Source organism: Vanacampus margaritifer, chromosome 1 (genome assembly GCF_051991255.1).
Source record: "Vanacampus margaritifer isolate UIUO_Vmar chromosome 1, RoL_Vmar_1.0, whole genome shotgun sequence".
Classification (NCBI taxonomy): domain Eukaryota; kingdom Metazoa; phylum Chordata; class Actinopteri; order Syngnathiformes; family Syngnathidae; genus Vanacampus; species Vanacampus margaritifer.
The window spans coordinates 64,984,741-65,010,613 of NC_135432.1; the positions used below are offsets into that span (position 1 = coordinate 64,984,741).

Below are 25,873 nucleotides of genomic sequence, written 5' to 3' on the forward strand. Positions count from 1 at the left end.
GTGTGTAGACTTTTTCTCACCACTGTACGTGAAAGTAAAGCCGGACGTAGTAAGTCTGGGCCTCAACGTTACTGAGTGAGTCACTTCCAAAGTCTGTCGGGAGGGAAGGAGGCGATAGGCCGGGAACGTTTCCCCCCCTCGGGGAGGGAAGTCGACACCCTGAGAGAACCCCCTTACGCGCCTCGTGGGAGCGAGTCAGGACGTGCGTTGAAACGTTGAAAACATCACAAAGAATTACCGCCTTAAAACAACAACAAGATGATAAACATTCTCCCATCGGGGAAGATACGCGGCACCTGTGGGATGAGCAGTCGGTCAGGCCGCAGTTTCGCAATTGACTGCAGCCAAGTGCGTAAAAAAGGTCGTAAATGTGTTACATTCATTTCATTCCCCCCCCCCCCCCCCCCCTTTCCTGAAACTGTAGAGGTTACTTGCGAAATTGTCCATCCATCAATTTCAGTATGGAGTATGTGTTTGGCGTAGTTATGTCATTGATTTTTGGACATTGAAGGAGAGTTTGTCACATTTAAACCATTTGTCAATTCGGTTAAGATCAAATGGGACGAAAAGAGACGAGTTTCATCCGCAAACAAGACTTTGTGGCGCACCTTTTGAAGAGTTTAACAGTCATTGTCAGAAAAAAGAGAAATGGTCCCAATATGGACCCCTGTGGAACACCGTGTTTAATAATTCCATTTCTATTCGATTCCGTTGACAGCATTTTTATTCCCTAACTGAACGTGGTGTTTTTAGAGCATTTCTCAAAATACATACTTTATGTCTTTGATATTTTTATACAAAATTAAAACAAAAAAAAAAAGTTCTGTAAATCAGAATATTTATTGTTAGTAAGTGCAAGTTTTTCATTCTTAACATTGACATGATTTTCATTGCTAGCGCATTTACAAAAATAGTCATCTTTATTTATATAGCGCTTCGAAAACAGCTGCAGCTGTTACAAAACTCTTCATATCAACATTAATTAACAATAATACAATCATAACGAACCAACAAATCTTTTTCCCATTCCTATATACACTTTGTTGTTTAAAGCAATTATACATGAAAGTCAAATTAAGCAATAGTATTTTTTTTTTAAATAGTATTTTCACATTAATGGAATGATTTTTATAAATTGTGACAACACTTTTTTCCAGTTTTCTATTTGATTTCAAAACGGTCGCCCCTGGTTACACGATGACGTCTTTTGGCTCACGTCCGACAAGACATCATCTTCGTAAATTGGATTGGGAGATCGGAAAAAGATTTTCCTCTGTTACCTCCCCCGAGGCTCATTTCTCTTCCTGGGAAAGTCGCGCAACTTCCCGGCATTCCACATCACACTTCTTGGCTCTTTGCCTCGTCTGTAACAAGATTTCTTTCCTATTCGTGCACAAGAGCATCATTCTACAACAGAGTTTTTTTTTATTTATGTTTTTATTAAAAAAGCTATTCAGCAAATTTTGTCGGCTTTAAGATTTAGCCAAGGTTATTTTAGTTAACAAAAACTAACGGGAAAAACTCAAATTAAAATTAAAAAAAAAACAATTTTGTTAACAAAATAAACGAAAAGCAATGCTTTTAAAAAAAAAAAAACGAACAAACTACATTTTATGTTTACAAAACCAACAAACTAAAATTATAGCATTGATAATTAATTTGATAAATGAGCCTTTGGGGATGATTTTAAATGTGATTTCAAGTATATTTATTTTGATATTAACCGAAATAAAGACGTTTGAAAATGGGTCACACAAAAGTGATGTCATCTAGCAGCAGCCAATAGAAAAACACCTTCAGATGACGTCGCCAAAAATTTGCCGGCTTGACTTTTGGCTCCAATTGCTCGGCTCGGCTCGGCTGCTTTTTCATTTAACTCCGAAAGAAATGCAATGCTAGGTAAGAAATGTTCCTTTTACTAAGGTGTTTATTAAATATTGCGCCCCAAGTAATACAAATTAAAAAAACAAACAACCCCAAAAAAACAATACTTGTTCTGAAACTAATTAAAACTAAACAAAAACTAAGCGTAAAAAACAAACAAAAAAAAAAACTAAGCGTTAAAAAAAAAAAACTAAAACTAATAAAAAACAGAACCACCTTGAAAACTAATTAAAACTAACTAAAAAATCTAATCAAATCTACTTTTTTTTTTTTTTTTTACACTTACAGAAAGTTACGACTGTCGGTTCCTCTCCCTACTCCCTGACCCGATTCTTACTTGGATTGTTCTGAAATCCCTACAAGTTGTCGTGTAGCCACTGGACGTAGGCGGCGAAGGCCCTCAGCCCGACGTCAAACGCGAAGGGCCACATGGTGAGGCTGAAGCATCCGTGGAAGCCGTCCCGGTAGTGCTCGGTCGTGACCGCCACGCCGGCGTCGCTCAAGCGGCGCGCGTACATCAGCCCGTCGTCTCGCAGCACGTCGTACTCGCACGTCATCACGTAGGCACGGGGGCACTTGGCCAGAACCTCGGCTCCGGCCAGGAGGGGCGCCGCTCGCACGTCGAGCAGACCCGGAATCTCATCCAGGATTCCTGCCCGGTTCACATGACAAAATTTCAGACAATTACTATCAAATTGCATTTTTTTTTCTTTTTTTACAGACACTAATTAGTACATTTGAATGAAAACAATTAATGCGGCCAATAATTAATTAATAATTGAGGTTCCACTATCTAGCCATATGTTTGTATTATACTGCCCTCTGGTGGCTCAATGCACTATTACGTCTATTTATATTTAGTTTCCATACCTTCCATTCTACGGGGCCTATCGCCATGTACGGGAAAGTAGTCCTTGCGGAACTCCGGATCAAGGAGGGCGGTCCAGTCCAGGCGAGCCTTAAGCTCCGGCGCGGCGTTAGGGCTGTGTTGGTTGGCGAGGAGGTGGGGCTTAAGGGAGAGGTCGCCGCCCAGGTACTGCAGCCAAAACTTGACCATGACTGGACGGTTGAGGATGGCCATGTCCCGGTTCTGCTGATAGGACGGCGTGTTGAAGTCCAGAGTTTGAAGGACCGGGTAGATCAAAGCCTGCACGCTGAACTTGACGCTCATGCTGTCATCCATGGCAATCTGGGAAAACAAAATGAATTAAAAAAGAAAAATTGAAATGCTTCAAGGAATTTAAAACAAATATTTCTTTACAAAAATTTAAAACTTATAAATGGTAATATGATTTCAACAACAAAACCTAAACTTTGTAGATGTTTTGTTTACAAAAAAAATCCATCAATTATTAAGAGGATTTAAAGGAAAAAATAATAATATAAAATATATAGATATATATATATATATATAGTTCAATTCCCTGAATAAATAAATAAATAAATGGAATTTATCGATTTCAACATTTCTAAAAACAAAAATGTAAATAATTTCAATATTTTACATTTTAAAATTTTCTTAAATTTTATATCATCACATTTCAAGAAATAATAAAAATCATTTTCACCCCTAATTTAAAAAAATAAAATAAAATCTAATTTCCATCAGAATTTGAAGATTTCAGTAAAATGTCCAAAAGACAAATGGTGAAGGTTTTTCTTTTTTCTTTTTTTTTTTTCAACAGTGGAGATAAAAAAGAAAAGAAACAGAACTTAATGGAATTTTTATTTATTTATGTTCAATATTCTTAAAAAAAAACTCATTTTTAAAGTACTTTTAAAAAATAATAATTACAAAACTTTTAAATAATAATATAATCGCACCCACAAAGCAAAGCTGATCTTGCGAAATTCAGCCGCCGTTTGAATCTCAAGCCTTGGCGGAGGTCTTCATCATCAGTCCACATACCTGCTGAGCGAGTGCCGCCGCCAGGTTGCCCCCGGCGCTGTCCCCCGACACGGCCACACGCTGCGGGTCCACGCTGTACTCGGCCAGCACCTCCGGGGACAGGAAGTGCTTGGCGGCCGTGAGGCAGTCCACGTATGGCGTCGGGAAGCAGCACTCGGGATACAGACGATAACTTGGCGGGGGAAGAAGATGTGAATGCAGGTTTAAAAAAAAAAAAAAAAAAAGTTGGAGGCACGGCGTTGAAAGAAGTTGAAGACTTACTCGACAGAAACCACAACCATGTGGAGCTCTTTAGACATTTTGCGGCTGCCTTGATCGTACGCGCCGTCCTCTGACAACAGACATTTTGTTCATGAATGCAAAATCCAGATCTCCATCAAATATTAGGAGGATGAACAAAATTTCTCTTTACTTTTAGTGTTTTTTTTAAAATGATTAAAAAATATATATATATTAAAATTCAATTTGTATTTATTTATATTTATGTCCAAAGTCAACACTTTCAAATGTTAGACAGAATAACAACAAAAAAAGATTAAAAAAGAAAAACATTTAGATGCTTTTCTTACATTTTCTGTGAAATTTTAGGAGGATTTCAACCTTAAAATATATATATATTTTTTTTTTAATTTCAAAAATTGTATCTTAAATATTAAGGATTAAAAAAAAATAAAAAAAATACATGCAAACTTTTCCCCCCAAATAGAGGAAAAAATAATTCCAACAACAAAATTAATGTATTTTCCCACCTAAAAAAAAAAAATCCCTGTAATATACTGTACAATATATAGAAGGCTTCAACAACAAAAATGGAAAATATTAATAAACACAGTTCACACACAAAATAAGAGAGTGACTAACTGGCACTGCCGTAAGCCCAGCCGCCGCCATGGATGTAGAGCAGACCCCTCCTCAGGCGGGTGTCGCCTGCCATCGGGGGCTGGTAAACGCGCACAGGTACGCCGCCGAAAGTCGCGTCGCTAACCGTCAAGTAGCCGCCGCCGGGCTCGGCCGTCAACTTTTTCACGGTGCCCTCCAGCCCTTTGGAAGACCCTCGCGCGGCCTTGACGTGGTGCCCCAAGCCCAGCCGCTCCATCACATGCGCCTAAGAGGCAGGAATTTTATTTATTTTTTAAACACTTTACTCATCTTACCGTTAAGTGTATGCGCGCCAGGTGGCTGAATCTCGCCAATAAGTGTGTGCATTCGAGACAGCGTTTAGCCATTTCCTCTCGCTAATGTGCATATGCATAACAATGGGCTGGATCTTGCCGGCGAATCTACCAATCTTTCACATCACTCGGTGAGTTACCGCTCATCATCTCGCCAGCAAGTGCATTCTGGGAAAAGTTTGGCCATCTACCCTATCGCTTCGCTCGGTTGGCTAGCTCTCGTCCGGACACCAGCAAGGGCGTAACAGCGGTCGGGATTCCGTCGTCTCCTCTTTCATATGACTTGGCAGCCGCTTCTCATCATCTTGCTGGCAAGTGTATGCACCCCACCAATGTTTGGCTCTCTCCACTTTGGTCTCGTTTGGGCCCTCCTCCTCTCGCCAGTAAGTGTATGCGTAACTACGGGCTGGATGTCACCAACGAGTGCGCGTGTGTGTTCCAGCCAAAGTGCTGCCGTCTTGTATTTTGACACCCAGTGAATTATCTCTCATCATCTCGCCAGCAAGTGTATGCACAATAGCAGGCTTAAGGTTGCCAGCGAGTGTGCACTTTATTTGTACATGTGTACTGTCTGGCATGCTTCATTTTGTTGCCATTTCTGGAGGATAATCAACACTGGCTGGGTATCCAAACAAAAAAAAAATGTGAAAGCGTTTGCTTTCAGTGTGCCCATCCCTTCACTATTTTAGTCTTTCACCTCCAAAGCATGTGGCGTAATAAGGAGCAAAGGTGAACATGCAGACATTGTCCTCACAAGGGACGGATAGTGACGCAAACCTGACTGGCTTTCTCATTGTTAGTCAGCTTAAATGCTGCTTTCTTTCCTTTATTGCACAATAGATGGCTTTTGTGGTTGGTGTTGACAACCTGACAAACTGATCTTACAGTACGTCGCATTAGAATCTTCATTTAGGTGTTTGCTCTGACAGGGCGTGTGCTTTACAAAAGCATATACTGTGGAACATGTCAAATTTTTTTTTTTGTTGAACTCAATTGCTTGTCATTGATAACAGCCAATATTAGAAAATGCACAATTACAAGGAGTGTTCGTTTGCTTTAGATAGTCATTTGAAGCACCTTCTAAGTCAGTGGTTCTCAACCTTTATTCCAGTTATGTACCCCCTGTGATTTAAAAATAAATAAATAAATTTCAGCCAAGTACCCCTTAAACAGCGCCAAGCTTTTTTTGGTTGAAGAACAAAACACTCTATAGAGTCTTGGGCCATAATTGTCTAAGTAATTAAACTTTGGAACTTTGTGGCAATAAAAACAATTAAATTAAATTATGTAGATTTGTGCTCATAAAAAATATCACCATTAACGGTCCTCTTTGGGGGTTCATAGTAAAGACCTGTTCTCCAAAATAAAAGCACTATATTTTAAATAAAGTTTTGAAATGATTGACAGGTGACGGGTTGGCACATTACACATTGAACTCGATTCATTATCAGATTCCGAGTACTGTACTTTTAAATTAATCTCAGCACACATAGAAAAGAAATGGCAAAAAAAAAACAAAAAAAACGACTGTATAGCTATTATTTTCCATCCCCTGCATAAAACGTCACCCGTCCGTCGCCCTTCACTCACCAGGCACATCACAATTTTGAGGATGTCGTCCAGTAGCAAAAGTTTCCACTGCTGCCGAATAGCGGCAGGCAGCGGTGTGTACAAGCAGTAGCGCAGAACCACGGCCAGGGAGGCGCCGATGACCGCCGACAGCAGCCACATCTCGGGTCAGCCTGGCACTGTTGCAGCGGGTGCTGCTGGTGTGGAAGTGAAGCAAGACCAGGACCGGCTGATCTGAGCAAGGGGGAGGAAGGCTGGCGACAGTAAGAGAGGAGTGGCCAAACTGGTTTCAAACATTTCCACGATGTTTCTGTGGACGTTCAACTGGCTTTAGGCTTATTTGACAAACTTCATTTGACTCTTGCGTTGCTACTCCTTCATAACTTTTATTTGAAAAGGAAAGAGGAACATCCGGTAGAGTGACTTTTGAAAGCGAGTTGTACTACACTCTAGTCGCCACATGAGGGCGGAATACAGTTGTTGATAGAAAGATGGCTGTCAACACTTACCTAAGGAAAAATATGAGCAACTTTGGAAAAGTACTGATATATATATATATATATATATATATATATATATATATATATATATATATATTTTTTTTTTTTACATAAATATGAATTAGATGTATGCAGAAACAGTTTTAACATGTTTATTTTATTTCATCTATTTATTAGTTTTTATTCATGATTATATTCAGATTTTTACACTTTTGTTATTCACTGCAAAATTGAAAATTTACTTTTTGTTTTTCTTATTTTTATTTGTTTATTGAACTTATTTAATTAAAAATGTATTCTATTTTTTTCATTGCAATTCTGGAAACTTATTTTGCTATTTTATTTTGTTGTTTTTTTGTCATTTTTAAAATACTTAATTTAATTTACACAATTTTTTTTACATGTTAACTGCAATTTAAAATTATTTTTATTTTATGTATTACATTTTTTTAAATGTTTTTTTATTAGAATTTTGTAAACTCACTTAGAATTGTGTAATTTTGTGTACTGTATTTTGATTTCAACTGTTAAAACATCTTTTAAAATGTACAGTTTTTCAATTCTATGTATTTTTTTCCCTTAGAAAACACATAAAAAAATAATTTGTTTTATTACAATTTTGGCTACGCACATTATTACTTTTTATTCATCTATTTTAATTGTTGATGTATTTAATTTTTCAATGCAAGTTTGGAACCATACTTTTATTTATATTTACTCCCACCGGACTGTTCATTAAGTACACCATTAGAGAGTATTAATGTACCAAGATTATGAATCAGTATACAATGTTTATTACTGTGGTTGTATTTTACAGAGTTGTGCCGTTTCTAATATTTTGACCATTTTATATAGCCTACTAGATTATGATTATCAAATTTTTGGGGGTCAACAACATGTAACTCTTGCACCTTCCAGTCTGTTCCATAAAATGTTTTCTTACAACCATGCCAGCAATAATCAGGGGGTAACAAAGCGTGTGCCACTCTTCCGCTGCCTTCCCACGGGTTCGCTTCAGTTCTGCGTCCCTGGTGGTTTCCCTTGTGAGAACATAAACAGCAGTGACGAGGACCTGACCCCCGCCACGGACGGATTTTCCAAAACAAGCTCCAGCGAGACCGCCCGGCCGACCATGTCGGATTAACCTTTGGGGCTCCCGGAGGAGGATGCACTCCAAAAGTTAGATACGGAAGGCTGTAATAAAGTCGGCTAAAAAAGGAATCCAAAGTGAGGGTTGGGTGGACTTCGGCTTCTGGCCGCGTGGCGATGTCAAACAAACGCCACTCTGGATGTGAAGTGTATTTAGTGACCTCTCTTCCTGGCCTATGTAATCCGCTGCAGGATTGAACTCCGCTCCACTCATGACCTGTCTTTGAAAAATATTGCAGGCTTGGACTCCTACTTGTTTGTATTCCTACCAACATTTCTCATAGGAAAAAAAAAAAAAGTAATGCAGAAGATAAAACTGTCGCAGCTTTATTATTTGTTTTAAAGTGACAGGCCCCGACACAGGATTTCTAAATGGGGCTCATTTGGGCCAATTCCCTAATTGGACTGTATTATTTTTTTGTCCACTGGATTAAAAAAAATTACCCCGGTACCTCGATCAGATTACCCCCCCCCCCTAACTTTCTACTAGTGAGTGACTTATTTGGTCACATAAAAAAAGTGTCCCAGCATGACGTGCAATATTTGTGTGGCTATCTTTGAAACCCTAAACAAGAAAGAGTACGTGCTGCTCCCAAGATCCTTTTTCCCAAAGCTGGAGGCCGATGCCAAAAATCTGTCCGAATAGGAGAGTCAGCCAAATGCTAAGAGTGTAAACTTGAATGCGATATATGCGTGCGAGTGCGTGTGCCTCCTGAGCATATAAAAAAAAAAAAAAAAAATGGCGTCTCCCTGTAGTCTGTGGTATGGAGGTGGTAATGGAGGCAGGGCCTCTCTGGTGTCGTTGACTGGAATTACACTTAATGGTCATTTAACGCCACTAAATGCAGGAGGCGCACGCTCTGGTTTTCCATTTCATGCTGGCCCCGCCTTGTTTTTCAGAGAAAACCACTCACCCCATTTTTGCACCCAGAAATAGTCAATAAATGTCTTTGTTGATGATTTGATCCATCTGATGGGTTTTCACTTCCCCATTTTTGAAAAATGGCGAGATTTTCCTTTTGAAATACATATTGATTATTTTAAGTAGATTCTATTATGTTAGAAATCCATATTGCTGAAATAAATGAACTGCAAACAGCAAAATATGTGAGCTTGTTGACAGGGTGGACATTTTTTTGCTAATGTTAGCATTTTGCAAGCATAATATGGCGACAGATGCAATTTGAGGAAATGCTGAAATGAGGGAAGATCTTACACACTTTATTTCATCTGGGGGACTGTATACACATTTTGGTAGGTGCTGCTGTTTTGGTTGGCAACAAGGTTCAAAATAGGCTCATCACTAACCATTTTTTTACTTGCCTGATGGGAGTCATTTTATTCACTTATGTTACTATCCCCACATCGCAGAAGATGTGTGATAAGGTGCCACACTTTCCATTCATCTGAAAGGCAGCATATTTTGATGCTCCTGTTTTGTTTAGCAACGGCTCACAACCGGACATAAACGTGCACCCAACCTTCAAATCCAAAAAGATGCAGATAAGGTAGTGGGACCAAGGAAAGATTATGAAGTTGTAATGATTCAATTTTTAAAAAAAAGTTTCTAATGTTTTGCCAACTTTTGAAGGTAAGATAACAGTTATTCTTCAAACAAGGTGTTATATGTGAGAGAATATGGGAAACTTCTGTTTCAGGAAGTGAACACGTAACGAACGGTGAACTTGAATTGTGATCAAAACTTTAGCAGTCATTTGTTGAAATGAACTGATTCTATTCATGCCATACAATCCAAGGAATTTTCATCCAAAACACAGAGGGTGGTGAAGATTCGAACCCAGAACTTCTTAACTGCCGCCTCTCGAACGAGGCAGTGTCAATCCGGCCTCATTGCTTCGTCGCATTCAGTTTTGAACTCAAATTCTCACCTCTCAATGTTTGCGAAAAAGCCATCCGTCTGGGGAGCGGTTGGTTCAGAGGTCAGCAGTCGCACGGGGGCCCCATGAGGAGAGCTGCATGCCGCAGCCCTGACCTTTTAACCTGGCGACGCACAGGAGGAGAGGCGCTGTGAAAGTCATCACAAGGGAGGAGTTGGAGGTCGAGGAGAAGACGCAAAGTACAACCTCACACTTTTTTGGCTTTTTGGCTTTCCCAAATCGTATCCTGATGTTGGGTCGACCCCCCCACCCCCAACCCGCCCCCCCTCTCCGCCTTGGCTTGGCGAGGCTGTTAAACTGGACGTGGCCTCTCTCCTCTCAGCTGCTGCACAGGCACGGCGATAAGAGGCAGCTGTTGCGGCAACACTACTGTAAGCTGACATGTGGCGGGTTGCCTCCAGGATGCACTCGCCGTGTTTGGCATTTATCAGCACTTAAGATGGCGGTTTGGGGTTTCGTTGAGGAAATTTGTAGCGGGCGTGGGGGGCAATTGGGCTCTGAAGGGGGGGGGGGGGGGAGTCGAGGAAAGAGGTTGTACACGCAAATGTCATCATATAAATGTATACAGACGGATACTTTGCGTGTACTTTTTTTATGTGCTTGTCGTCTATATGCGACGTCGTAGCGGTGGTATGCGAGGCTTTCGTCGGTGTCCTCAAGGCGGGCTCATGTGTGCTTTTGTGCGGCCGAGAGGTGCCGAGTGACGCTCTCTCTTGCATTTTGTGTGTGTGTGTGTGTGTGTGTGTGTCAGCACCTTCCATCTCAGCTCATTCTTCTCATCCTCCTCATCCCTAAGGCGCTTCTCTGGCCATCTTCCACCGTTGCCAAATGACCTAAAAAAAAAAATCACAGACAAGGTGTTTTCGTCAGTCGACCTTTTGTCGACCTTTTGCAGCGATAATGGCACTCTGGCTTCTTAACACCTTCATTTTTTTTTTTGCTAATAGATTTTTCTGAAGACCATTAGGCTTTTAAGTCATTGACTGGCAGCCATTTTAAAAGCAGTTCCCAAAATTGCCAGTCATTTTGGCACATTTTGAGTGACCTTTCAAGACCCACCAAATACAGAATGAGCACCAAGACAAAGACCCGAGCTTTTTACCTTTCTCTGTTCTTTGGTAATCAGCGGTAGCCATGGCTTGCTTTCCAATTTCCTATTTGATGTAATGACAAGTTGAGATTCACCTCCTATTTTTATCTTATACTCAAAAACTGTGGCAATCTCAAATCTGCAACGCTGCCATCTGCAGGGTATCTGTTAGTCATTATGAAAAACATACTTGATAAACATGTTTGTTAGTAGCGGTAAACCGAATAGTTAATAATATAAAAGTCCACGGCTGTGAATAAGTTAAATGTTAGCAGATGCGAGTCCAAATGAACTCACTAAGGAAAAGCAAACATAGCGTTTAATGTAAAACCAAAATGAGTCTGGAGCCAACGTGACAGAAGTAAATGTTCATATTTACATAATGCTAGTGCAAATTAGCTCACTCACACAATACTAGTATAGCAGAGGCTTAATTTGTTAGAAAACATCTGATGCTAAACTCAATGGGAGTAAAGCTAACCTAAAAATAAAAGGATAAAAGTTTTTGGGGGATGACTAAAATTTCAAAAACAAACAAATAAAACATAAACAGGACTTTTCCTTTTTGGTTTACTATAAGCCAAAAATAACAATAAAGGAGTTAAACTGACCATTTGCTAAATATGCTAAAATAGCTCTAAGAAATTTGCTAACACAGTAAAAGCATATTATCTTATTTATTCAGTGGTAAAAAACAACAACAACAACTCAAAACTGATTAAAATCCTTTAGACTGGCCAAAGTAACAAAACAGGATGTTTGACATTTGACCCACTGAAATGTTAACCATTTGCCAAATATAAAATATTCCGGATTAGTTTGCTAACACAGTAGCCTAGTGCAAAAAATGATCTGATTCATTTAATGCCAAATGACTAATCCAAAACATTAAAGTATAGTGGAGTTCACAAGGCCCAAAATGATAGGTTCCCCCGGCCATGAAATAATGTTCACCATTTGCTAAATCAAAACAAAGCTAGCGCAGCATCTGCTGCCTCAAATATGTGTGAATCTTTCACATTTAGCTTTACGAGTAATTAACTCCACCGTTTTAAAAGCGCAGCGGCTGACTGACTGTTTGACGTCAAGCCATGCGGTCGACCCGGGCTGAGGTTTGCGCCGCAAAAAGCCCGAGAAGTGATCTTAGTCGCTAACATGCCACTCTGTCACGCATTGAAAATGTATATCGGCTATGGTAGATAGAAGAGTTTGTTGTGCTATGGAAACCACCAACATAAGTCCCTTCATCTCTGAGATGGATATCATAAAGGGCCGCTCATTGCTGTGTCACGCAGATTTATTACGGATGGAAACACGATGTGGGGATGCAATGTGGGGAACATTGCATCCCCCGGTATACAATGTGGTACACTATAGGGATAAAAGTGACAGGAGACGACTTCAGAGGAGACGGACAATGCAAAAAATACTATAGTGCTAGAAGTTGAGTGCGTAGTTTTCTTCTTTGGTGAAATGACATCCATTTTTAGACATGACGTCAGTTTTAATTCCATCAGTGAATGTCGGTAAGAAAGTGACAGTTTCATCTTATTTGAAAAGTTCATTTCAAGGCTGCAAATTGTCCCAAGATTACACCAAAAACACTAAACTGTTATTACCTGAACATGAAAGGTATGGCAGAAGGAAGAAACGGGTAGATTTTTGGTATAAATCTGTGACTGGTTTTAAAGAAATGCATTTTTGTGCACAGTGTTTGGTGGGAATTTTCATGGCACCAGACTAAAGTTGGGTAAAAAAAAAAAAGTATTTCCACAAGTTCAAGGGTGGCAAACGTTTTTTTTTTTAAGGGCCACGTTGTAATTATGTTGTCCCTATACATAGTGTATACATAACAATTTGATGGATAACTAGTTCTGAAATCAGAAGCCAGTAAAAAAAAAAGTTCAACTATTACTCTATTTAAAAAAATAAATAAAGGGAGCTTGTTTAAAAAAAAATGCTTGTAGTATAGCAACGTTATTTAAAGTGAAGTTGTATTTTGGCAAGAAACATGATAAGATCGTTTGCATTTCGTGGGCCACATAAAATGATGCGGCGGGCTGAATCTGGCCCCCATGCCTTGAGTTTAACACTTGTGCTTTTGTTGAACAAAACCAGCCTTTCTCAACCCTAGAAAAGTGAGATGATTTTTACCCGGACCCGGGGGAGAGATGTAGGAAAAACCCAGTAGATCAGGTCAATGGTTTTGAAAAATGATAATTTTTCTACACAAGTTTTGGTGGAGGTTTTACATGATGACATGTACGTCTATGGACAAGACCAAAGTCTTTTCTAAACCTCAAAAAGTGAGCCGATTTAACCCGAACTTGGTGGCGGATGTAACGTTTGTAAGGAAAGATACCAGTCGATTTTGGTTTAAATTCATAAGTGGTTTTAGAGGAAACTGCATTTTTCTATAGGGAGTTTGGCGTGACTGAAGTTGGACAGTAGACGCGAACAAAACATTTTTTTCTCCACTTTTCGTGTGGATAGCGTTCAAAGACTACAGAGTCACCGTGAATGTATCGTAACAATAAATAAAAGACCAGAAACAAGCCACTTACCTTACAAGCTGACCGGCCTGTCACTCTCGACGAGCCCCCGCCCCCGGCGCGCAGCTCTCGGGAACTCCCCCTAAGTTCCCCCGGTTCTCCTCACTCTCACTCGGCTCAGTCGCCCCGAGAGCTGTCACACACACACACAAACGCTGACGCGGAAACACACTAGAAACAAGCCCACGCGTGTGTTCGGTAGCCCACCCTGCGTCGGCTCTCGCCGGTTAACCGAAGCGCTGCCTGCCGCTCGGTTTGCGGGTCTGCGGCGGTCGTGACACGGCCAAGGAGGCGGCGGAAGGAGCGGCTCGCCCGCCGGTGGAGGTGAAGGACGAGGTGGGGAGAGGAAAAGGGGGGAAAAGGTAAGCGGCGATGGTGTGTTTTACCTTCCCTTCGCTCTCAAACTTTGCGACGGGCTTTTGGCGTGTGTTTCGTGTGCGGTCGTGACAGTGGTTCCGACAGTCAGGCCGTATTTTTTCAAGTATTTAAACCTGGCTCTGGCTCTTGTTTGTGCCCGTTTTGCGTATGTGGATTTCGGCGTGCGCGCGCTAGCTCCCCCCCTGACACTGTGGGGTTCTCCTGTTGTGTTCAGGTAACTTTGGACATCGTACTGTCTCCTTGTTGCGGTTCATCGAAGAGAGTCCATCGCATGTATGTGACATGTTTGAATATATTCTCGGGCTAAGGTGCTTGTGTTGTTGCCCTGGTGTTAAATTGCAAGTCTCATAAGATGGGTTTGGATGCAGCTCTTAGAAAATCCCACTCTTTTTCAGAACACCCAAACGCCACACAGTTGTGATACTGTTAAAACTGCAGGTGTGTCCTCCACATGTGTGTTTCCTTCAATTATGTGTTGTTTTTATGATGCGCGTGGGTGTATATGCATGGGGGGGGCGAGTTCCTGTGAGGTGGGGGTCAGTCACTAGGTCTCCTCTCTGGAATTCTCCTAGAATAGATTCCACACGCGCGCGCGCACAAAAAATGACTGACATCTTCAGTCAAAGCGTGTGTCGGAAGGAAAACAAAACTGACCTTTTAGTGTGTCTACTTCCTGGCATGTTCATGGATTCGTTTGTAGAGATGATGGGAACCTCACAACGTGTTGGTTTGTGTGTGTGCAGTAACTCGAGACTGGCTGGACATTGTGACTGTGAAGGTTACAAAGATCACTCAGGTTGTGTGTGTGTGTGTGTGTGGGGGGGGGGGGGGGGGTATGTCTGTTCAGTCCAGGCCTCCTCCGTCTCACTTTAAACTCTTTTAGCACATAAAGATCAAAGTATCAGTAAAGTGCTGCCGTGGTGTGCTTAAGGCTTGCTAGTGGTGGGGAACACGATGTAAACAAGCCTGTGGGTTCGTGTACAGAGTCGCTGTCAACTTTTCTACAGTCCGCTGGGGGGGGGGGGGGGATGTGTACAACCCACTCAGAGAGAGCGATAGCGAGACCCCTCTTTGCCTGACTTACCAAGCCTGCGAGCCTCTTTCACACGGGGATACCGCAAAATGTCTGACTTTTGCCTTTCACACAGAACCCAGTGAAGTGGCATAATGCAGTCTCAAAGCAAAATTCGGAAACAAAAGCCTTACAGGCTAAGGCTGCATCTTGTCTCCTTCTCTTCCTCCTTCAAATGAGCAAAGGCAGACAATGAATGGTTACCCCCCCCCGGATATAGATAAATAAATAACGGTTGTTTATTTACACCATTATGGTCTCATGCTTTTATTTTGCGCTTTATGTTGGAGTTAGGGTGGCTTGTGTGACTTGTCCGTGGGCGAACAGGCAACAGATTTTGACCTTGCTGATTAAGGCGGATGTAACACTGATAACGACAACTATTATCGATGTCTTGCAAAAAAAAATGAAGAATCTCAGTGAAATAATACATGTAGGCGGAGTCTTTAGTTTTTGCTTCCCATCTCTCCGATTACCATCTAACCTATCCAACAGTAAACAATTGATTCATCAAGGTGGACATCAGAAAATCTTTACTGCATGGGGGGGAAAAACTGAATAAAATGTAGGGCTGAACAATTAACCACAGGTAATAGTTTGTGTGCAAAGTTTGAAAACCACTGATTTGTTACATGTTATACATTATACGAAGAGTAAAATGTAAAAGTAATGCTCTTTACATGAGCAAAATTGCCGAACGGGTGGAACATTACACAAAGATAAAACACTTTTGTTATGCCCATTCGGTTTGTTTACAATATTATTTTCAAATCTTATTTTACTGAGCAGCCAGGACAGAGAACGCATACTTGCACGCTAATCATCAAACTTTTCTTGTTTGCAGCCAGGACGGCTCCGCTGTATAAGAACTAATAAGAACCAAAATCCTGTACGTTTATTTACATGATTACATAACAGCCAACTTGTTGCGACTTATTTGGTGGCGAACAGTCGTTATGTAACGTTGCCCGTAATGGGGATATAATGGAGGCGAGGCACTGTTTGAACTCAAATGGACACCGCACCCTTATGATTAAACCCGGGGCCCCTCCCTTTTATGTCGTGTCAAACACATTCACGTGGATGCTGTGTGTTGACAAGACACAAATAACAATGCATTAATTCCTGTCTTTTGTAAATAACTTGAGTTGTGGGACTTCCTCCTCTTTGACTCCTGCTGCGAATTTATGGTGCACTCCGCGTGCTGTTATTTAGGAAACGCACACACACACACACACACACACACTTAGATTGCGTCTGTGAGAGGCAAGCTGTTGGGTTACTCATCAGTGTGTAGCACAGGCCTACAATTGTGTCTAGCATCTTCATGCCACTTTCAGGGACGGTAGTCATTCGCATTTCCCAGCAGCGCGCGTGTGGGTGGTCGTCTCGTATTCCATGTTAGTGCTGCTGGCTGCTAAAAATGAAGATGTGAACAGGAAAGTCGGTGTCAAAGAGCGATGTGTGTGTGTGTGGTGTTCTTTTCCAGGCAAGGTTGCGCTTATCTGGTGTAAGGTTGGAGTGATAAACATACAGAGGAACACTCCGATTTGTTTATATTTTCGCAATATCTTACATTGGAAATTATTTAAAAAAAAAATCAGTCTATTATCAATTTCTAGTGTACTTAAAAAGCATTTGCAAATACTATAAAGCACAGGTGTCAAACTCAAGGCCTGGGGTCCAGATTTGGCCCGCCACATCAATTTTCAAATTATGTGCGGCGACTTTGCGCTTCTTGCTAAAATACTAAAATTGCCTTCACGTTGAGATATTACAAACGTTTTTGTTACCAATCCAGTTTTTTTTTTTGCCTGGCTCAAAATGAGACAGAGGTGGTATCATCCTGACCGTGATGGGTGACTACCGATACCAGGTAGCGGTGCCAATACCAGTCTTATTTTAAGGTACTCATGGGTCGCCCTCCTGCAGCCATTTTTACGATCAGGGACTAGAAATGAGAAATTACATGAATGCAAAGTTGCCATTTTTTAAACTACAGCCATTAAAAATTGAAATATAGATCAGCGTTGTTGTAAAACACTATTATGTTTATTGTATATACTGTGTTTTTATGACTTTGGACAACCAGGAAATGGGCATGTGCAATTGTTGCTCCATGATCTGTTTCTTCCTCGGTACATTAAAGTAAAAAAAAAAAAAAAGCAGTTTCTTCCTCAGTTGTTGCTTCAGGTCTTTCCAATGCACTGCTATTGATATAGCGCCTCCATAATGGCGCAACACTGCAACTGCAGTTAAAATGCACAGCTGGAGCGCTGTGTTGAACGATATCAGTGGCTCGGGCTGGAGGTGGCGAGCAAATTAGGCGGAATATTAAAAAAAAAAAAAAAAAAGTGAATTTATGAAGCAACAGTTTTTACTATTCTCTCATTTCCAAACTAGTTATTCATCATTTTGTAGCGTAAATGTAATATGAAGCGAACGTGCTTGTATTTTGCTTCACAATCATTTTGACGCAAGTTACTCACTCGTTCCTCCATAGGACTACTTTTACTTGAGCCATATTATTCGAGAGTAAGTACTCCTCGTTGAGTACAATTTATGGCTACTTTACCCACCTCTGATGAGGACACACATAACATACTAAGTGTTCTAAATTCCAATGCACAAAGGGATGATTCAAATGTGTGTGTGTGTGTAGGAGATTGACTCCTTGATTCCTCCTTTTAAATCACCTTAAAACCACCGTGAGATCCATCCTGGGAAAAGAGGGTGATGGAAAGAATGAATGCATGAATGGAAAGAGGATGAAGTAAATAAGTGAGCCCCCCCCCCCACCACCACCCCTTCCCCTCGCCTCCTCCCCAAATCACTCACTGCTCCCTCATTGACTGGCTCCATTGTGAACGCGGCGGAGTGCGCCGATTGGTCGGTGGGGGTCTGAATGTCAGCGCTTCTCGTCCCTGCACTCTGGAATGCGTTCGTCTGTGCACGCGTGATGAGTTGGTCGCTGTGTATCGCGCGTTTGATTGTGTTCTGTTGTCCACACTGGCTGTCTTTGTCCGCAGTCGACACACATGCACAGCGAGTATCCGAACCAGCATTCCTCCCACTTAGGCCTCCACTTGCCAAGAAGGAAAAAAGAAAGCAGTAAATAGCAGTACCATTCACGGTCATGTTGGTGTGGTTTCTCCGTGGCCCCCACTTTAAAACATGGCAGGCTAAAAATATTTTATTGCCGTTTTTTTTTATGCGTCTTACTGTCTCTGTCGCGTTCTGTGTACTCATTACTTCTCTCACGCGTAAAGCATAGTTGACTTTGAATGAAAACAAAATGCGTTTTTTAATTTCCTTCTATTGACAACTAGCACAAGTGATGGAAAGTCGGTTGCTGTTTCACTCCAGGCCTGCGGGAGTCACTAAAGGATGTTTCAAACTGATGCTGACTCTCACATCAAATCAAAAAGAAGGATTAGGATACGTTTTGGCTGACTGGCTGAGGAGTCGTTTAAGTTGTCTGAAGTTTTGTTACACACGAATCAACCGTGACAGAAAGTGAAACACTAACGATTGAATTTGAATTATTTTCATATTTTCGCTGACTATCGAAATAAAGACTATTATCTTCCGGCTGTCGGTAGTGACGTATGGTTTAAAGAAAAAAAACCGTCCAAAGCCGGTGGATGCCCACGGGCCTTACCACATCCTGAGTTGCGCAACAGACACGCTGTGACCGTCTGGACTGAAATGACACGAGGCCGCGGGCTGCGTTTACTGCCCGCTGCGGGTAGACCATTCGTCTCACTCTCCAACCGCAGCAGCAGATAGACGGCACACAAAAAAAAATTATGGAAATGAAGAGTGATACAACAGAGCAGGAAAGGCATCAGAAAGACCGTAAATCTTTACCACAGAGGTCCGCTTAGTAAGAGGAAACGGCCTATTCGGGCTTTGCTCGTCTTTCTCGTGCCAGTCAGCATCTTTGGGCAGCACGAGCCGACAAGATCCTTTAAGTACATTAACATGTGAGTTGGGAGGAGGGTTTCGCCAATGAGCCCAACCTCGCTCGCTTTTTTTTGTTGAGTCCAAACCCTTTTGAGAGGCTTTTTTTTTTGGGGGGGGGGGGACAAGATAAAGATTGCTTTGACGTGGCTTGGGCTTTAATTACTTTGATCGTTTCAACTAGCTTGATGGCGGAAGTGGGCTGGTGGTAAGGTCGGAGCGAGGGTCTTTATCTCGGTCAGTAAACACACGCGACTGCCATTCAGAGGACACTAATGAAGTCACGAACACAAATACACTCAAGCGAGAGATTTGTGCACAAAAGGCGCAGGAATACTGCGAGTACCCACACGAGGAGGCACGTTGACGCATTGTTTTGACAAAGTAGTTCCGATGTTGACAATTTTTGGACGCAAACCTACTAAAACCAGGACGCATTGAATGTATTAGTAGGAATGAGATATGCTAACGAACGACAGCAGCAGAGGTGAATTTGGGTTTCCTGTCTTTATGTCATAGCGTAAGAGAGCGAAAATGGGGTGCGGGGGGATATTTTTGAGGAAACAACTCTGTTGCAGTAAAGTGGAGACTGTGGAGTATAAACCGTGAACTATTAAACTGTCTTATCAGTATAGAAGGGGGATTTTTATCTGTGAGGATAAACAATTTTTTTTTATCCATGAGGAGACTAAGGGCAGTAAGAAAACATACCATTGCAGCAAAACTGAGACTGTGGACCGTAATACTGTGAAATATACTGTGCAACTGCAGAATCCTGAGTGAAGGCACAGTACTCATTTCCCGTTTATTTTGCAACATAAGGAACCTGTTGTTATCCTTGAGGAGATTAAGGGAAGCAGGAAAACGGGTCACTGTGGTATACAGTATAATACTTTTTTTTTTTTTTTTTTTAAGGAGAGCTCAGTATTGTTCATTCGATTTGACATCATCATTGCTCTCCTTTTAAAAAAAAAAAAAAAAAGTATTTTTTCTCATTTTTCTTTCTTTTTTTTTTTTAAATATATATACATATATATACATATACACACATATATATATATATTTATACTTTTTTTTGTATGTGCGTGCGAGCGTGTGTGTATTCATCAGTTCACCTAAAGCCCATTAAAAAAAATCCCATACTAATAATATAATGTAAAAATAAATTGCCAAATGCAGAAACATCTGTTATATAATACTGTGAGGTACTTAACTGCAGCGACCACAGCTAAGACTCAAGACTTGTTTCCAATATTTACCTCTCACCATTTGGAGAAAAGTGTTACCCATGAGGAGATTGAGGGCAGTAAGAAAACATGCACTGCAGCCAAGTGGAGACTGTGGACTATAATACTGTGAAATATAAAACTGCAGAATCCAGAGTAAAGGCACATTACTCATTTCCTGTGTTGACTTCTCAGCATTAGGGAACAATTGTTATCCTTGAGGAGACTGAGGGCAGCAGGCCCGCTACATCCACAGGAAGCAGAAATTAAAAACTATGGCATGCACTGGGACATCTGCGCGCGTGTGTGTGTGTTTTGTATTTTGCTGGAATTTTATCACAGCATCCTTGAGGTTGCCATGGTTACAGACACTGCCAGATCTCCCCGCTTGTTTGACGTACACGCAACGACGTCAGATGAGAGCATCAGAGGAACTTGGACGGCTCACGGCCGTGAGTCTTTTGGAGGCTGACGAAATCCTGACACAAAGCTCCTTTTCTTCGTTTTTGTCAAAACACTTTCCTAGGGTGTTTAAACAGATTTAGATAAAGACGAGCTGGCAACTATATTTGGGAAACTAGTCCTGATTTAAATGGGACATATTATGGAAAATATTTATATTTAATATATCATCTTTTTGGTTTGGGGTTCAAATATATATTTTTTAATGTTATTTTATGCAGCACCGCCCCCTGCTGTCGACTGAAATTGATGTCAAAGTGACCTTGGGCTCACATCGCGTCATGTGACCAAACCCAGAAAGCAGGTGAGCTGTGATTTTTGCAATGCGAGCCCGAGGGCACTTGGATGTCAATATCAGTCGACAGCATAGGGCGGTACAGGACAAAATGGCAGTGCCTTGAGATGGATAAAAACGTGTGTGTTTAATTCATATTCCACTAATTAATCAGAATATTTTATTTCGACTAGTCGGCGCAGGGGACACATTAGTGTCACAAACATTTTTGACTTGACTTCAGCGTTAAGGATTTTCAGCTTTAGTTCTCCGCCAGGAAATATCCTAATAAGACAGGCTCTTGACATTTTCCTTAATTTCGGCAATAAGCCTCAAATCTTAATGAGGAAAATCATGCATTGGCAGGAGGCGGGCGTCTATCAAGGTGCCGATCTAAATTAAGATCGCACCCTGCTCCCGCTCTATCGAGTACCATTCTAGTGTGATGAGGACATGGAGCAGTAATTGTCTTCTTGATGGAGCCCGTGAATGCCTTTGACTTTTGAGTGCGGTTGAACGTTCTGATAACTGAAATAAAACACTTGTTTGTCAATTCACACTTTTCTTGTACAAAATGAAAGTCTTCACTTCCTTTCGTGTTTGTTTTTTTTTTAGGACCAGCTGTTTAGAGGCCTCCAGACATTTGAACATTTTCTCCCTCCTCCTTCCGTGACATTTGGAAAGTTTTCTTTAAAACCCCCTTGACAGTTGATGGAAACATTGTTCCCCCTCTACCCACCCATCCAGCTGTTTGTGAAGGCAACCGCAAGAACGTCTAATAACAGTTTTGCTGCTTTCCGTCTTTTCCTCTTTCCACATTCTCAATTTCACGCAAAAACTGCAAAGACAACCCGGGCAGTCCCGTCCCCCGGCGCACGTATGAGGTTACCTGAATCGCTAGCTCTTGGAACAACCGAGCCACTGCTAGTCGACAGCGGTGCCTTGACATGCGAGTTGAATTAATTCCTTGATGATGCTTGTAACTCGAAACACTTCCCTACTCAAATGAATGCCACGACTCCGTGTCGCCGCACGGCTTGTGCTCATGTATCCATTGCTTTAAAGGGTAACAACATCGCTAACATAGTCGCTAATTGTTAGCTTATGCGCCTATGGACTTTCCAATTATATGGTAGCGTTCAGATCATGGAGGCTACGTGGTTGCTTTAAATACAAAAAGTGTTCTCATGGGGGCGGCCATTTTGCCATTTCGACCAATCACGATTCACTTGTTCTATGGGATTATCATGAATGTGAGCCTTCGTAAAGTGCTTTGAGCACCATTGTGTAAAAACAAAAAACAAAAAAAAACACTCCATCTACTAAATGGTAGATATCTGCAAACTGATCCTCTCAGCATTGTGATGTCATTTTCACTCGACAGCAAGCGGCAAAATGGCCGCCCCATGAGATTGATAAAAACAGATGGATTTTTCTATTTAATTCATATTCTGCATATTCCACATCTGCATTTCTTTCCCAAATGTTCCACCGCCTTCCGGTAGGCATAGACTGGTATCAGATCCTAATCCTCACATTTAGCCTGACGGCTATTAATCACTTTAAGCTAGTGCAGCTCCAGCAACAAGAAAATTGTTGAGACTGGATTTCTGAAAGAAAATGAGCACTTAATAGTGTGAAAGGTTGCATTATAAGGAACGCATTTCAAGTCAGCCCACCCTCTCCGGAGCTGACTTTGTGTTTTTGTTCTGCGGATGGCGACTTGTCTGCTCTGCCGGTCGGTCAACCGCTCGCGGCTGAGCTGGAGCTGCGGGAATGGCGTACGGGGGGTTGTTTCGGACGTTGTGGGCTCTGCCATTGGCGCACGGCCATCCCCAACCGTACCACGTTGTTATCCTCCTCACGTTCAACTGACACTTTGCATGTGGCGCAATTTCTCAAGTGTTGACATTTTTTAAGGGGGGTGGGGGGAGGGGATCCGTAAACTGGCATCCTATTTGTCGCAGCCGTTTTTAAGGCACGCTAATTAAAGGTTGGGCCTCGGAGCACCAGAGAAAGAACAAACATCACTTCGACTGTGTTGATGTGGCATGCGCGTTGTCGTGACTCTGTAATTTCATCGCGGCGGTGTTGTGATTATGCAGTGATTTACTGGATAATTTGTAGCAACACAATTGACACTAACGTGGGCCAGCCAGTCATGGGAAGTGGAATGGACGATGGGAATCGCTGGTTCAGGGTTTTCAGCTTTCAAAAGTCTTAAAAAAATCGAAATGGAAAAAATAGAAGTTGTTCAAATGAGATGTTCAGTGTTTATTTTTAACGAGGAACACCATCTTTTGACAAAACAGCCTTATTCTTTTTTTATCTCACTTTTTTCACTCCAAAAAAATGAATATATATAAATTCTCTAAAATGTGCTTTTCATCTAGAATATGACTTTATTTTCTAAAATATGCAACTTAATTTTTTAAGGGTTATAAAATTATTGGAATTATAAAACCTTTTTTTTTTGTAAGATTACAGTTTTCTTCCCCTCAAAATGAAATTTATATTCTGTAAATTTAAGAATTTCTTTCCCCCAGTTTTGTTTGCAAATTTTTAATAATAATTTAATTAAAAAAAATGCGACATTAAGATTACAAATTGTTTTCCAGAAAAAAAACACACCCTTGAAATCCAACTTTATTCTTTTACGCCACCCCCCCCCCCCCCACTCCCTCACAAAAATCGCATTTTGCATAATTTGGGCAAAATAAACAGCTTCTACTATCTGGAAATTATTTATTTATTTTTTTTTTAAGACTAGGCTTTTACATCAAAGCTTTAAGAATTCTTCTCATAAAATTATAGAGAAGGTCTTCTTATCTGACTTTTTATCTTGAAAATATACCGGACCACTTTTTTTTCTAAAATATGTGACTTTAATCTGACAAGATTGCTTTTTCATCTTTACAACTTTCTTCCTTGAAAAGTATTACTTTATTCTCATGAGATTCAACTTTCCCCTCACATCTTGACTTCAATTTAAAAAAAAAAAACACACCCTTTTATAATAACATTTGATAGTTAGATCAATAATACACGCTTTTCCATGTTAATTTACTATATCAAATTGCAATTTTTTTGTATATGTATTTGCTCTTGGGCTTTAAATTACACATGTATGCAAAAAATGAGGAGATATGCATTTTTGGTTCGCTAAAAATGTCCCCGAAAGCTAAACATCGCTAACTTTTAGTGAGTATATCATCAAGTGAGAGCTACCTTTTTGAGCCCTGAAACTCAGAACTGTGAAGCAGACGTGCTAACCACTAGGCTACCGCGCTGCCATAATGAAAATCACTTGTACTTGCTATTTCTTCCAAAGGTTGACTGCACAGCATACCACAGTTTGCAGACAACTTTTTTTGTGGGGGGGGGGGGGATTAAATAGCGTAACCTAAACAGATCGTGCCAAAGTTCAATTAAGGGTCTGCTTGTCACCTGCGAAAGTAATTATGAACATTTTGCCACCCCGGCCCCTCGGACCCTTCCAGCCCGACAATTCCAGTGAAAGAGAAACTGCCACAGTGAAGAAGGGGGATCTAAGGTATCCGTCATTTAGGCTGAATCAGGGTATTGAGGCTACCTTATCCCCTCTGGCGTCAGCTCGTATTTATAGGCCCCCAAAAAGTTTGCCCCCACCGCACCCCCTCCCCCACTTAGGGCTTTAACATAAACCTACAGTATACATTCATCACACACTTAAAGGGGCTGCCAGACGAGTGGTGTTATCACTCGGGGGATTCTTTTCGCCTGTCGTCGGGAGTCTAAAAATCCGCGACGGCGGCTTGCAAATTGGAAATCGTGAAAGGAAGATAAAGTCAGCGAAGACGTTTGTTGACTTCTTTCATGTGGTCTCCGTCCGCCGCAAGGCTGCGTGCGCTTGGGTGCACGAGGCTCGCTCCTGGAATGCGAGTAGCTCCGAGGACAAGGTGTGTTTTTTTTTTTCCCCCTGCGTATCCTATTAAGCTTGATGGGCTTTGTCAATTCCACCCTTTTAATCATCCACGCTAAAACCTTCTCCCCCAGAGTCCTAATCCCAAACTGCGCTTTCAGCCCACGAAGAGACTCGAATAAATAAACCACAAGTGTTTTCCAACTTTTCCCCCCCGAAAGGAGGACGGAATCTTAAGATTGGGGCTTTTAAATAGTTGATGAATTTGATGGAGGCGGGCTTTTCTGACTCTCGACTTCAAAGAGGCAAGAGTCACGCCGCCACCAAATCCATCAGGATCAGAAGTGTGAGAGTGTGTGAGGGTGTGTGAGTGCGAGCATGTGCAGACTACTGATGAGGAAACTTTGCGGTCCCTTAAAAGTGGAGACCAAATTTTCCCTTTTTTGATATTTCACCTTAGGTCAAACCAGAAAGTCGCTGGGATACTCACTTTTTTTGTCATAATAATATCTGACGTCACGTGGCTCGGAATGACCACAATGTATTCGCATGCTAACACTAGCTTACCATATACAGCCTCCACTTTGCTACTGTTTTCACGCTGCCTTTGTTCTCTTCCGGTATTGTTAGCTCTTGCCCCGACTGATGTGATCAAGGATGAACAAAAAAAACAAAACAAAAAAAAGCAAGTACCCAATAGATTTTTAAAGCATACATGATCTGTTACTTTGTAGGAAGCTGAGGTCAGTTTGTCAATTCTCAAACTGAGTCGGCACTTAAAGCAAAGAATTCCATTGATCTTCGTGCATATGCGAACCATTGGAAGTAGCTGAGGTCAGAGGATGGATACATAAATGCATATTGTGCCAGCCTA

General features: G+C 41.3%; 2 protein-coding genes across 2 annotated transcripts in view; one reads left to right on the top strand and one right to left on the bottom strand.

Annotated features, from left to right (window-relative positions):
- Positions 1 to 821: 821 nt before the first annotated feature.
- LOC144049157 (neutral cholesterol ester hydrolase 1-like) lies at positions 822 to 13,856 on the bottom strand. The gene is made up of 9 exons (XM_077561831.1): positions 13,736 to 13,856; positions 10,836 to 10,914; positions 10,073 to 10,184; positions 6,556 to 6,768; positions 4,655 to 4,898; positions 4,055 to 4,124; positions 3,794 to 3,965; positions 2,755 to 3,073; positions 822 to 2,536 (listed from the first exon to the last, which is right to left on the bottom strand). Exons 4-9 carry the CDS (start codon positions 6,694 to 6,696, stop codon positions 2,241 to 2,243), a joined length of 1,242 nt encoding a protein of 413 aa, XP_077417957.1. The 5' UTR covers positions 6,697 to 6,768; positions 10,073 to 10,184; positions 10,836 to 10,914; positions 13,736 to 13,856; the 3' UTR covers positions 822 to 2,240.
- The window catches only part of ppp2r3a (protein phosphatase 2, regulatory subunit B'', alpha), a 42,766-nt gene continuing 30,647 nt past the window's right edge, over positions 13,755 to 25,873 (top strand). Inside the window, exon 1 of the mRNA XM_077561809.1 lies at positions 13,755 to 14,085. The gene's annotated coding sequence lies outside the window, so the exon portion shown is untranslated. The remainder of the gene's footprint in view (positions 14,086 to 25,873) is intronic.